This window comes from Trichechus manatus, unplaced genomic scaffold (assembly GCF_000243295.1).
Source record: "Trichechus manatus latirostris isolate Lorelei unplaced genomic scaffold, TriManLat1.0 scaffold00009, whole genome shotgun sequence".
NCBI classification, from domain to species: domain Eukaryota; kingdom Metazoa; phylum Chordata; class Mammalia; order Sirenia; family Trichechidae; genus Trichechus; species Trichechus manatus.
In genome coordinates, this window is record NW_004443945.1 from 18,642,646 (window position 1) to 18,657,720 (window position 15,075).

General features: G+C 36.3%; 1 protein-coding gene across 8 annotated transcripts in view; it reads right to left on the minus strand.

Moving 5' to 3' along the window:
• The window catches only part of VPS13B (vacuolar protein sorting 13 homolog B), an 866,934-nt gene that overhangs the window by 305,689 nt on the left and 546,170 nt on the right, over positions 1-15,075 (minus strand). For 7 of the 8 annotated variants that reach the window (XM_023726045.1, XM_023726044.1, XM_004370737.2 and 4 more), the window contains exon 33: positions 12,194-12,337. In XM_023726045.1, coding sequence (XP_023581813.1) covers positions 12,194-12,337 — 144 coding nt within the window. Of the gene's footprint in view, positions 1-12,040; positions 12,338-15,075 lie in introns of those variants that run through there. The other variant, XR_002823075.1, reaches the window with a different exon arrangement.

The following is a 15,075-nucleotide window of genomic DNA, read 5'->3' on the forward strand; positions in this document are numbered from 1 at the left end:
CAGAGAGCAGACTTTTCAGTTAGCAAGGATAGGAAGAAACATAGACTATAGAGGAGCAGATGGGGGAGGGCTGAGGGGAGATACTAGCCTTGAGAGGACAGGGGTTGACTGAAGTAAAGCTGGAGTAAAGCAGGTTTTACCTGCTCTGATCAGCTTGACTGTAACTTTTTTTTTTTAATGTAACTTTATCATGGTTCATAGACAGTTGAATATAGTGCTTTATACAGTTCTTTATTCTTTAGATAGCTGTAGAGAAGCCAAATATAATAAATAACAGCAAAAACTCCAGGGAAATAGAAATCTTACTTTGGAGGAAGTATCCATTACTTTAGAAATATTGAAGAATTATGGAATAAGTACTGTATATTTTATGATGGCTGAAGTATACATTTTGCAAATGAGATTTTCCTTAAAAAACATAATTTTTAGCTAATGTAGAGATTATAAGAACAGGCTGCAGGCATGCACTGGACAGGTTACTAAGTGAGTCAAGTACTGGGGATTAAAGGGAAGGGAGAGCTAAGGAAGCGCCTAAAACCAAGCAGTTAAGTGGGAGGAGGAAGAGAAGGCAAAGGAAGGAATCCTCAATTAGTGTTATAAGTTGTCTTTTCTTCTTCAGGATATGCAGTATGTGGATCAAAGAACCCCCACCTTCAGATACCCAATGATGTGGTTCTCCTCTTTGCTCCTAAAAATATGGTTTTTATTTTGCTATAAAAATTTTACTTACTCTAAAACACTGATTTGAAAATGAGCATGTGTTACTCCTTACATACACTACCTCAGTAAGTAGGTTTAATAAGATGATTACTTGCTATTCAGGAATAACAGAATAATTACTGTAGCTAAATGAACATAACCCAGGGCAATCCCAACCCTCTCACCCTTCTACGTAGTCAATTTTAAAAGTGTGTTCATTGTTTTTAAAAAAAAAAAAAGAAGAAATGTAGCTCTGGAAACAATGGAAACTACTTGCCACAGACATTCCAAATCCTTACTGAAAATTAAATAATATGGTAATAGGTCCTCCTTTATATTACAATAGGTGAAAATGTAGCTATGATATTCATATTTGAAGACCAAATACCTACAGATAGCTATACGCTACTATTAATGTGTGAGGACAACTGAAAGGCTTGGCATAAAATGTATTAGAGTTTCAAAGCACACCTGTTTAAGTCATTCTCTTGCTCAACAAACTTCAATTCCTCTCTATCACCTACATTTAAGAAAAACATTTCAGCCTAGTATTCAAGGCCCTTCACAACATGAACCCAACCTGTCTCCATCAAACATATAATTAATCATCAGTTTCTTCCAATTCTTCCTTTAAAGTGTATGTTGAACACGCCTATTTCTACAAATAGAAACGTGAATTCCTATGAATTAAGGAAACCCTGGTGGTGTAGTGGTTAAGTGCTACAGCTGCTAACCAAAAGGTTGGCAGTTCGAATCCACCAGACACTCCTTGGAAACTCTATGGGGCAGTTCTACCCTGTCCTATAGGGTCACTATGAGTTGGAATCGATTCGACGGCAACGGGGTTTTTCTTGTTTTATATATTAATTCATACAGCAAGCATTTACTCGACATCAAATTCTATTGTGTGCTCAAAACTTTGCCAGGGCGTTATCATTTTTAGAATATTTTAACAGTCTCTGTATTGGTGAGAATTGTGTCTGGCCTCATGTAACAGAAAGTCAAGCACTAGTGACAACCATTTATTTTAACTTCTCATATGATCTAAAGTCCAGGGCTGCTGCAGTAGTTCCATGATGTATCTGATATCTCAAGGTCATTTTATCTATCCAGTTTGTCATCTTTTGTGTGTGGCTTTTGTCTTCATGTTTGTCATCATGTGGTCACAAGTGGTCAGCCTACTTCCAACTGTCATTATTCCAAGCAAGAAGGAGAAGGAACAAAGCAAAGACTTTCCCAGAAATCCCTAAAAGACTTCTATGTCTCATTGACCAAAACTGTGTCAGATAGCTGTTTATCTGTTGGGGAGTTTGGGAAATCTAGTAATTTAGTGACAGACACAATAGGGGTACTATTCGTAACAAATGCAGGAGAAAGATGTGGCAGTCTGCTCCCGTAAAGATTTACAGCCTTCGAAACCCTATGGGGCAGTTCTACCCTGTCCTATAGGGTCGCTATGAGTTGGAATTGACTCGATGGCAATGGGTTTGGTTTTTTGATTAGTAACAAAGAAGGGAAAATGGATATTGTGCAGGTATCTCACAGTGTTTGTCACAATCTCACAAATGGTCTTTGAAAAACTCAAGTCTTTATTCCCTTCAGTAACTGCTGTACTTGGCTTCTAGACTAATCCTTCTAAAATAGTCAACAGATGTATTGGTCAAGACTCTTGATGGTAAGTGACAGAAATCCAACCTAATCTCCTAAACACTAGTTCACAGTGGAACTGGTGTTAGGGATTCAAACGATATCATCAGGACTATCTCTGCTTTTCTTATTTCTGTAAATTCACCTCCTTTTCTTTTTTAACATACACAGGTTTTCTTCATGTGATAGTGATGAAGGAGAAGAGTGGGGCATGAGCAAAGAAAGCTCCAGTATTACAACATTTTAACTTAATGATCTACAAGAAAGAGTTTATTCTACTCAGTGTCTTCATATGAAATACTCTACCCTTGCCTGAGTCCTATTGTCAATATCTGGACCGATAACTGCATTAGGCAGATAGGGTGCAATGTTTGGCTAGGACTCTATCACATGCCTATCCTGTTATGGGAAGCCCCATCAAAACCAGATGGAAAAGAGAATGGAAAAAAGGAAAAAAAACAAATCACTTGTTATCAAGTCGATTCTGAACCATGGTGAACCCATGTGTGTTAGAGTAGAAATGAGCTTCATAGGGTTTTCAATGTCTGATTTTTTTTTTGAAGCAGAACATCAGCCTTTTTCTTCTGAGGTTCTTCTGGGTAGACTCAAACCTCCAACCTTTTTGTTAGTAGGCGAGCGTGAAAGTGGCGAAGAGTGTTAAACATATGCACCATCCAGGACTTCACCCAAAAAAAGAGAAGTTCTATTATCAGACGAAGGGGGTTAGAAACACTGGACAAAGATAATATTTGTCCTTATAACGGCGTTGAACAATCTGCAAGCTAACATTATTTCTGGCACATTACCTGGTATAGAACTTTAGGCTCTAATTAAGGATGCATTCAAAGCACTGAGGAAAAGCCAAAGCTACTTTCTGAGGAATATCCTGGCTTTGCCTGTGAGGTAACCCTGAGGTCTCCATGGCCAAGACTGCTAGTTGTACTCCAATATCCATTCTCCTATTCTCTCACAGTAAAATAATTTTTAGCAGGGTATATGGCTGTGCAGGAGAAAGACTACATTTCTCAGTCTCCCCTGTAGCTAGATGTGATCACTTGACTAAGTTCTGGCCAAAAGAATGTGAGACCCACTGATGTATGCAACTTCAGGGTTTGTCCATATAGGGAGGCGTGTACTCCCATTTCCCATTTCCTTTAACCTGCTAATTAGAAAACAGACATGATAAGCCATCTTGGACTAAGCCAGATAAATACCTAGAGATAATAAAGTAACAGGATAAAAGCAGACCGGGCCTCTGGATGACCTTAGAAAGCAGAGCCACAGTACCAGTCTTAACTACTGACATAAGGACTGTTATATGAGAAAGAAATAAACTTTTATTTTTGGTATCTGTGACATGCAGCTCACACAGCCCCTGAGTGAAACGTTGGTTAGAACCCTTATTTTCATAATGGACTTCAAGTCTTTCATAACAGACTTAACCTATTTGTCTATCTGGTGTCCTAAGCTTATGGATCTGTTTTTAATCAGCAGTACCATATACTAGAATTCTAGGCTCTAGTTAGAGATTTACATAACCCGAAACATACCAGTACCTGTAATAAAACAAACAAACATAAAACAGAAATTCTTTTCAGATAAGATACTTTACGGCAGTGCTTTTCAAACTCTGATCTACTTAACCCTCAGGATTTTGCAGAGTTTCCCTAAATGACACTGTAGCAGTAAACTACAAAGGTGAAGATTACGGTCCAGTTTACTCAGAGCAGCCCTATTATTACCTGTGAGATTTGGTTTGAAGAAAAGATTCCATGGCTAAAATGTTTGAAAACAACCAGACTAAGGAATATACTATCTCATTTCTTCATAACGGTTATTCCTGGATGAAGTTTGACCTGCTAAATACTTGGATCATACCCTCTCGGTCCTTGCAGAACTGCCCTCACGAAAGCAGATTTATTGTCCTGCTTTCAATTTTTGAAGGTGACTGCTATAAGGAACAGCCTTATGAATACTGCTTCTCCATTTGCTGTGAAACTGTTTTTGAGTATATTGTCCATCAGCTCACTAACTATTCCCTACAAAGTGTCTCATAGTTCTTAGTTTAGTACCTGGAAAGCCTTTCCTCTCCTGAGGAAATGGTGTGTTTTTCCCTCTTTAATAGTAAAAATTATGCTACTTATCACATCTTCTCTTTGGCAGAAACCTAGAGAGGTTTTATATTCCACTACCAACATGTGTTGGCTTTGGACTGTGCCAACTTCATTAAGCTTGAACTATGTTTCCCAGAATTTCCTTCCCTGTGTTGGTGTGGGTTGCAATTGGCTACATAAAAAATCTGTAAAAAATGTGGAAGGTGAAAGGAAAGAAATAGCCATTTTTATAGTCTGAAAGTCAGCAGACACTATTGCAACTTATGCACTTGTTGCTTGCCTACTGGTTCATCTTACTGGTGAGGAGTGGGATCTAAGCCTACAGCTCCTCCAGTTTGCAGAGTATCCTTCTTCTCTGAAACCTAGATTAGGGACAGATGAAGCTTCATGACAAAAGTACCTGCTTTTCTTGCAGGTAACTCACATCACCAAGGATGAATAAAAGGAGAGCCTGACTTGAGTTCCAGTTTGGCCTTGAAGCTTCCAGTTCATCTTAAGTTCCAACTTGTTCTTACTCTCCCCTACCTCATATCCCACTCTTGTTCTTGACTGTTGACCTAGCTAATTAATAACGACTTTAAGCCCAACACAAGGTACAAAGGCAATAGTCGTTATTGAGATGATCATATGGTTTTGGGTTTTTATTTTATTGATATGATGTTTTACATACTTCCTCTGCATTTACTGGGATGATTATACGGCATTTGCTTTTTGTTCTATTGGTAAGATGTTTTAGATTAATTTATTTTCAGATGTTAAAACAATCTTGCACTCCTGGGTAAATCTCACGTTACCGAAAAAACTAAAACCAAACCCGTTGCTGTCGAGTCGATTCAGACTCATAGCAACCCTACAGGACAGAGCAGAACTGCCTCATAGGGTTTCCAAGGAGTGCTTGGTGGATTCAAACTGCTGATCTTTTGGTTAGCAGCCATAGCTCTTAACCACCAGGGTTGCCAATCCCACTTTAGTTATGGTGTATATTCTTTTTATATATTGCTAGATTTGGTTTCCTAGTATCTTGTTGAGGATTTTTGTGTCCATCTTCTTAAGAGATATTGGGCTCTAATTTTCTTTTCTTGTGATAAATGTATACTTTTTTGAATGCCACTTCAGATCCTTTGCAAAAAGAGGTTGGACATAGCAAAAATTTCCCTAAAATACCACTTTCACTATGTCATCCCATCTATTCAAGTCTTTAACTTTTGATTCCTAACTGCCAAGATAGAAAACACATTTCTTAGTATATCTTTCATTATTTCTCTACACAATTCCTCCATTATGGAAAAATAGATTTTTCATTATTCTGCCAAAGAGTCCTAATGTTTACAAACCTACATGTCTTTGTTCACACTGTTACTCTATGCCTAAATTGTATTTTATCAGTGGGAGATTAAATTCCTATACCCTAACCACGTCTCATCTCTAGGGGCTAACGTCCCCAACCTCAGTGAGGTTTAGGTTTGTAAGGAAGTTTAAATCAGTTCTAGAAAACTTAAAGCTATGTAATCTTTGTTTATATCAGCAAGCATATATATACATATATATATTTGATTTAGCTCCAATTATTTATTTGTTTATTAGAATCTCTCTTGCCCACTAAATATATGAGCAGTAGAACATGAGAGTAGTAACATTGTCTTTTTTTATTTAATGCTGTCAACCTAGTATCTTTAATAGTATTTGACATAGGAAAGGTTTAATATTTATTTAGTAAATCAGTAGGTCACTCTTCTCTGCCTTTTCACTTCTGACCACCTGGCCTAAAGGCTTTTTCTTTTTTGAATTCTTATAGCAGTAATTTTCCATATGGCATATTTAACACATTTTCATATACTGCCTTCAGTTCTTAGTTACCTTTTCATTTGTCTATGCTTTACTTCTCACCCAGACTATAAAATCCTAGAGGTCAGGGATCACACTGTATTTATTTTTTATATCTCACTCAGTCTGTAGCCAGTATATCTGGTAATACCCAAAACCCATAGCCATCAAGTCAATTCCAACTCATAGCGACCCTATAGGACAGAGCAGAATTGCCTCATTGGGTTTCCAAGGAGTGGCTGGTGGATTTGAATGGCCGACCTTTTGGTTAGCAGCCAAACACTTAATCACTACATAACCAGGTCTCCTACATCTGGTAATAACAGTAAGCCCTTAATAAATACTTGCTGAATAAGGCTAGGGGAGACAGTTTAATAGAGACTTAGGAAAACTTAACTAATTCACAGATTTCTAGTCAGGAAATCCATAACGGCTACACATCCACATGGCTGAAAAATTAACATTACATCAGGGCCATTTACCCACATCATTTAAAAAAAAAAAATCTTCATAGCATTTCTAATGGCTACATGTTTGTTTTTTCAGAAGAAAATTATGCTGTCTTCAACATTTTCAAGACCTAACTAAAATACTGACAGGTGTGAGAGTTCACTGTCCCTGTGAAGTCCTTCCCTTGGAGAGAACAGGAAGTAAAATGCTTAATTTCTTTTTCAGGTCTAGATTTCAAGACATTCAAGGTATTCCCTCACAGCCCCATGTGTCCATTTAAGTCACTGCTTGACTCCATATTTTATTGGTACCTGTGTTTACTGCCTCGTTACAAGTAGCCTATCAAGTGCTTCTGAAGTGAAACAAATACTCAGTATAGAAACACCAGTAGGAAGCCACCATATGCACATTGACCAAAATTCCCATCTCCTTTTAAAAATATATAACCTCTGATCTGGCTTGTTCCATCCATGCCTCCCTCAAGATAGAAAGCATGGAAATACATCAGAATATCAACATCCTTCCTCATACCAGTCTCAGTTCCTGCTTTCAAATCCTCCCTCACCCATATATGTTCACAGAATGTACTTTGATTCTATTTCCCTCATTTTGCCTAAGTTCCACTTCATAAAGTACTTCCTACTACACCACCACCCACGTGAAGTCCCTTTCCCTCTTCTTAACCCTTAGGTTTCTATTTCCAATTATTCCTAGCAATCATTTGTTTGATCAAGTACGCTTTGCAGCATTTCTCACCTTCTAAAAGAAAAAAAAAAAATTCATTTCTAAAATAAAGCACAAATCAAAAGTAGATTATTTCCAAGTTAAAACAGTAATAAGGGAGTTACTGGGTGATGCAAATGGTTAAGCGCTTGACTACTAGCCAAAAAATTGGCAGTTGGAATCCATCCAGAGGAGTGTCAGAAGACAGGCCTGGGGATCCACTTCTGAAAGGCCACCACCTTAAAAACCGTGTGAAGCAGTTCTGCTCTGCACACATGGGGTCACCATGAGTCAGAATCAACTTGACAGCAACTAACAACAACATTAACTTCGGGAAACAGGAAAAAAAAAAAAAACACCAAGGAAATGTAATCACACTATATTACTTCACTAAGCAATCAACAATATTTACTTAGTCTTTATATAATGAAAACAATTCATATTGACTTACACAACAAATATGATTAAGAATATTGGAAACATGGAGGAGTGGAAGGGAAGTGCAAGAGATGGAGTCCTCATCTACCATAAATAACATGTCAATAGGTATTACTAGAATGAGTGAATCAAGAGATAGTAGTCCATTCATGCTATTCAGAAATATGGAGATAAATACCAGAAGAAACAGGTCATAGAGTTGAAGGTGGCTGACTATTCTTGTTGGGTGCTGTCGAGTAGATTCTAACTCATAGCGACCCCATGTGACAGAGTAAAACTGCCCCAAGGGGTTTTCTTGGCTGTAATCTTTACAGAAGCAGATCACCAGGTCTTTCCACTACAGAGCTGCTGGCTAGGTATGAACTACCAACCTTCTGATTAGCAGCTGAATGCTTAACCTTTGTGCCACTAGGGGAACAGGAACAGGTGGGGAAACATTGTTTCATATATTCCTTTTAGCACTATTTCATTGTATTACTTTGATAAAAATAAAATGATATTATAAAAAATAATCTAACCATTTCAAGTTAATGGGCTAGTTTTATTATTTTATCTATACTTTTTATAATATTACAGGATTTCTAAGCTTTCATTTCTAACTTGAATACTTTAAAATTCTATACAAATTATCTTTCTTTATGGTGTGTCTTTTTGTGTGTGTGTGACTGCAACTGCAATGAAATGATATAAAGGTAAGACTTTTTGTTTTCTTGTTTAACTCCTCCCTATAATGTCCTGCATACTGATAGCTTTAAGAAAATTTGCAATGATTTTTAGTTTCCTTTTCTTATATAAAAATGGCCTGCATCATTACTCTCTAAGTACACTTGCACAAATTAAAACTCGTTAATTATTTATTCATATTCTTTTGCAAACACTTCCTAAAATTCACTGGCATGTGTAACTACACAACCTCCCTTGTTAATTCTATCACATAAATGTCATGATTATATTACTAGTAACCACGCTTATATTCTTAGGCCTTTATGGGACCAAGACTCACTTGTAAGAAGGTAAACAATGTTCAAAAGGATAAAACCATTGTGTCAATCACCAAGGCCCTGTTAAACACTGGGAAAGAAATCAAGGCTGAGTAGTAACACTCTATGTTGGGAGAAAATTTAGAATTGCACATGTGGCTTTCACTATGATGGTATCTAGGAGGTTGACTTCCACCTCAAACTGAATATTCTGGGAGCTGGCAATCATGGCACTCACCAAACTCGAACGGGACAGTGAAAATCAGAGCCCAAATATAGGCTACTTAAATCCAGTGGACTTGTCCCACTTAGAGTGCATTTTTCAGAGTAAACACACTGGAAATGTTTTGTTCAACACGGGAGGCAATTTGCCTAAATCAACGGCTGCTCATTTTATACCCAGAAGTGCTTCCCTTTTATCTGTGAACATCAAAGTTTCATTATGCATTAGTGGTCCATATAATTAAAATTTATATTAGATTGTCTCACTGTTTTTACTTCTATTTCCAAAGATATGTCTATTTTTCCTCCCCTTTTTTTATAGTGTAGATGTTTCCTCTACTAAACAAAATTCCCCATCACATTCTTGAATAACTTTCTTACTATTTCAAATGAAACACTGCCAAACGTTGTCTGAATATACTAAGACCCTCAAAAAACAGTTGTATAATTAAATACATACACTGTCCTCCTATTGAAACATGTTATATAATCACTGGCATCAATATGGTGTCAGATGGTTGGCCTAGAACAGATACGACATTTACTGGTTTCTAATTCACAAGGTCCCTCTGGAGTTCCATTCTTAATCCATTATTCTTATTAAGTAGCAGTTGTTAGTAATGTCAGGTCTTACATTTTTCACTAACATGTATCCCTTATTTCACTTCCTGAACAACTCAGTCAGATTCAATTTTCCTATAATTTTGATTCTCAAGAAGAATTAAAAAAAAATTTTAGTGTAGTTGTTTTAAATGTAATTAACCAACCTTTCAAAGATACTTTCTGACTTAATATAAGCAGAGCATTCTATGTAGCTGAAGTGTCTTTATATTCTTAGACTATCAGATGCGAGTTCTGCTAATAATTTATGAATGGAATCATATTCTTCCAGTACACTGAAGATCTTTTAAAAAAGTGAAGTTTTCACAGATCTACCCCACCAAGTTTCTGGTCCAAGTACAGAAAACTTAGTATCAAAGAAGCCATACAAGCCATTGCTAATGTGAGCATAGCCATCTGTTTAGAAGTCATCTTTGACCCATAATTTTCCCCCCTCCCAAATTCTGGGGGAACTCTGCTCAGTTCCAGCATACCCAGATACTATTATCACTAGACATAAAGAAAGATATAGCCTATTATATTTTATAAACTATAAAGTCTAAATTTCGAGATAGAGGTATTTTAAGGATAGAACAAAGGCGAGACACTGAAGTTACAAGGTGTTAGATCAGGCTACACTTCAGGCCATCAAGATTCCCTTACTTTTCCAACAGGACATAAATCAGCAGTAAGTTCTCCCTCAGTGGACCACCTCAATCTCATGACAGTCAGGGTTGAGACTAGGGCCAAACTGTTCTCCCTCATTATAGTCTGTACTTTTAATACCTCCAAGAAGGAACAAAGGGCCACACAAATTTTAAAAAATAAAGCCCAACTAGCTTCTGGAACGCTAAGGAATGACTCAACATCCAGGTAATGGGTTATTTAATTGAACTCTAAGTACCTCCTAACTTAGTCAAATCAGATCCTACTACTGTGCCTCAGAAGTATGTAGGTGAATAGTTAATAACGAACTTGCTCAGTTGTATGAACTCCTAAGAAAATCAGTACTCTGTGAGTTACAGTTCCTTGATATGAGAAATTCATAAAATTGGCACAAATAATATCGCCGTTGCATGCTGTTGAGTCAATTCCGATGCATAGGGACCCTATAGGACTGAGCAGAACTTCCCCATAGGGTTTCCTAGGCTGTAATCTTTATCGGAGCAGAATAGCAGGCCTTTTTCTCCTAATAAGCAGCTGGCGGGCTCAAACTGCTGACCTTTCAGTTAGCAGCCAAGTGCTTAACCATTGCACCACCAGGATTCCTTCTACAAATAATATAGGAATGCAAAATACTCTTTCCAAACCAACCTGGTTCATGGATTTCATCAATAATGTCACAGAAGAATATTTTTTACTTTGCTTATTTTCATGTCATATAATTATATTCTTATGGATTGCCTAAATGGAATAGTCATTTTGAAAAATATGTATCTCTATGGTTCTTTTTAAGACAATAATGAATAAATGAAATCAGAAAGCATTTCCCTGATAACCACTAATAAACTTCTGTCTCTATGCATTTCCCTATTCTAGATATTTCATATGTGGGATCCTACAATTGTCCTTTTGACTTATTTCACTCAACATACTGTTCTCAAGGTTCATCTATGTTGTAGCATGTACTAGCATTTCATTTGTATTTATGGCTGAGTAATATTCCATTGTATGTATATATCCCATTCTGTTTATCCATTCATCTGTTAATGGACACTTGAGTTGTCTCTACCTTTTGGCTATCTCTACCTTCTTAATAAACAGAACCTAGAGCCTTCTGCGTAACTCATGACAAAAGTAAAAGCAACATTGTTTTCATATATAAATAATTTCTTCAGCTCGGTTTTTATAAAAGATTTGCTCTAAGTACAGATATGATTATAGGAATGAAAAACCAAAACAGCAAAAAAACCGTATCCTGAGAAGCATCTAACAAGCAGCTTCGTTTGTTTCACACTGACATGCTTTGTGGTTACAATGCAGGCTTCCAATGAGCTTCCAATGAACTCTGGATCAAAATTAAAATTCTAGGCAGGCCTTCAACGTCTATGATTGTGTCCATTCTTCACTGAGCATGGGAAACAAAAGCTTTACAAGTTATTTACTGAAGAAATTCCCATAGTACTCTTTCAAAGCTCACTTCCAAAAGAGGCCCTACCCCTGTAATGTATTTGAGTAAGTGAAAGTTACACCAGGTTTCTTACATTATGTTTTAGAAATTTTAGCAGGTAATAAAATCATATTTTTAACATAGCTTTTTCTGAGGCCAGGTCACAGAAATTTTCCAAAGGCACAAGGTAAATAACAAGAACAGAGACCAAACAAATTTCAAAAACAAAGACCATTAATCCAAAATGATTTATGACCGACTATGTTTTGAATGAAGTTAAATACAGAATATTTAGCAGAAATCATTTAGTTTAATTACAGTTTTCTTACTATGAATGTAAGTTGAAACAAATGCAGCTAGCCTAATCAAAATCAGGTAACAGTTACCTCTGTGGCCTTGTTTGATGGTTCCAGTCCAGTCACGTTTGCTACTATTAACTGATGTAAGAGTTGAACCTGAGCCACACTTAGGAAGAAGTCCAGGTTTGTGGTTATATTCACTTCCAAGGAATGGCCACACACTAATACCTCCTGAAGGAAAAAAAGGATGAATAAAGATAAAGAAACATGATAGCCATTACATGATAATTTATCATTCTTGGTTATTGGACCTTTACTACTTGATAAAGTTTCCTGGGACTCAAGTTCACATGTTAAAAAGAATAGCAGATATGGTGAACACACCCACTTGACATAGTTTAATGGATTAATTTAATAAATATTTATGATGGCCTACTATGTTCCAGGCCTTTTATTAGTTACAGGACAACAAATTAACAATAAGAAAATTCTATCTTTTGATATCCATTTGGCTTTTTCATACCTCAAACTACTACTACTGTTTCAATATGTAAGTAATGATGTTCATTCATTCAAACTAACAAATATCTACTGAGCATTTCCTAAGTATGGGGAAATACACTAGACTGTTAGGAATATCACAGAAAATAAAGTTTGCCTTGAGAGGCAACCTGCTCTTGAGGTTGGACAGGCAGATGTAAACAGGCAACTGCAGGCAGGCAATTACAATCAAGTGCTATGGTATGAGTATTCCCCAAAGGAATAGACTTCAAATGATTTATAACAAATTACAGTGCTGAAGCCAGAGAGACCTAGACAATTAATTTTGCTTCTTCTTCAATTTGTTAAAATCTTGGCAGAATTAGGTAGATGTTCATTACTTAATTGGTTATTTTCTTCATAACTGAATCACTCAAACATTCATCATTGGAAAACCATTCAGAAAAGGAAAACAGAAATGAAAAACAATCCAGAAGCTTCACTTAATAAGCAGAAGTTCTGCCTCTTGTCATGAAGTGCATGTGGACAATGTTCAAATGATTCAAAACGTCCAACAGACCTTCTTCTTATTAGTGTCATGCAAGGAAATGGATTTAAGGAGACTATGACTAGCCAAAATACAAGCTAGACAGTTCAGAGCAGCTTTTAACAAAGCCATAAAAAACAGCATGTCTGAAATGATTATCCATTTTTGGTTAAATAACTTTTCCCTGCATTGAGTTTCCTGTATTTACTCATTATAATTAGAATTCTTATTTTACTCCTCAATAAATGATTAAAAGGAATAAAAAGTACACTGATTCAGAAGTTTTGTTTCAGTTTTTAATGAAATTGTCACTGAAATATTTCCCAAGGCAGAGAAAATTTCTACTAAAAATATCTTAGTTCTATCAGTGGCATACCTCCTGTAAAAGCTAGCAAATGATTAATCCTATACTAGTAGATTAAATAGCATGAAAGCAATTGGCAGAATTAGCAGCTGTCAAATATCATAAAAATAACATAATATCTATTAGTTTTTTCAGCTGCCTCATATAATTATTATCTCTTTTGATCAATTTGATCCTTATAACAATCTGGAGGGCAACTGAGGCACTAAGGTGTGTACAAGGAAATTGACACACTAAGAATTTTAATGGATGGCTTAAGATGACAAGTTGAACTGATCTCCAGCTTCATGCTTCTTTCACCTGGGAATGGGGAGTTTTATAATAAAGTCTTTAAAGAGAAGATGAAATCATTAAGAAGGGATGGTATTTTATTAAGCACTTTGATATATTTTTACTTTTGTTTCTGAATTTTGTAAGTATTTGGGAATCCAAATAAAAAGTATTTTCAGGGGAAGAAAAACATTAATAATTTAAAGTGATTATGATACTTCATTGTTGTGAGCCAAATATACATAGGAAATAGAAATAACTCTACTTAAGAGTAATTCGAATCACACTTAATTCATATTTTCATAGCAGCACTAGTATCAAGAAAAGGGTACTTAAACAAGGAGTTAGAAAATGTGTTCTAAACCAACTGTGTTACTAAGTAATTGTAAGGTATTAGTAGATTTACTAAAGAGCCCTAGTGATGCAATAGTTAACTGCTCAGCTGCTAACCCAAAGGTTCAAGGGTTTGTACCCACCTAATGGATCCTCTGCAACCCTGGTGGCACAGTGGTTAAGAGCTTGGCTGCTAAACAAAAGGTCGGTAGTCCGAATCTACCAGCGGCTCCTTGGAAACCCTGTGGAGCAGTTCTACTCTGTCCTATACAGCTGCTATGACTTGGAATTGACTCAACAGCACTGGGTTTATTTTGTGTGTTTGTTTAACAGCTCACTGGGAGAAAGACCTGGTGATATGCTCCACTAAAGACCACAGGCAAGAAAACCCTATGGGGCAGTTCTACTCTGTTACATGGGGTCCCTATGAGTTGGAACTGACTCAGTGGCACCCAATAACAACAACAGTAGGCTTACTTTATCTTTATATACCTTTTGAGCACATTTAACATACCTGGCCTAACCTAACTTTCCTAAGGCTATTATAAACCTGAGATAATACACTATCGGTGTGGATTAATAGATTTAATAGAGATGTAATTTTTCTGAACTTTTCATAACAACAGCCTGTAAATCTGTGAATAATGAAAAAGTTTATGATGTGTTTAGCATAATATAAATTTCCATGAAGAATATTTTTTAAGTTATACTAGACCACATTATTATTATGTTATCTACTTTATGGAGGAATGAAGGCAGTATACCATAGTGATCTGCCTTGAAACTTGGATCCACCAGTTACTGGCTATGTGACATTCATCAAGTTATTTAACCTCTTTTTTTTTTTTTCTTTAATATTTTATTGTACTTCAGGTGAAGACATCGGCTACGCTCTTCCAATTGTGCTGCTATTCTCACTTTAGATGAAGGCTTACAGAACAAAATAGTTTCTCATTTAACAGTTACTACAAATGT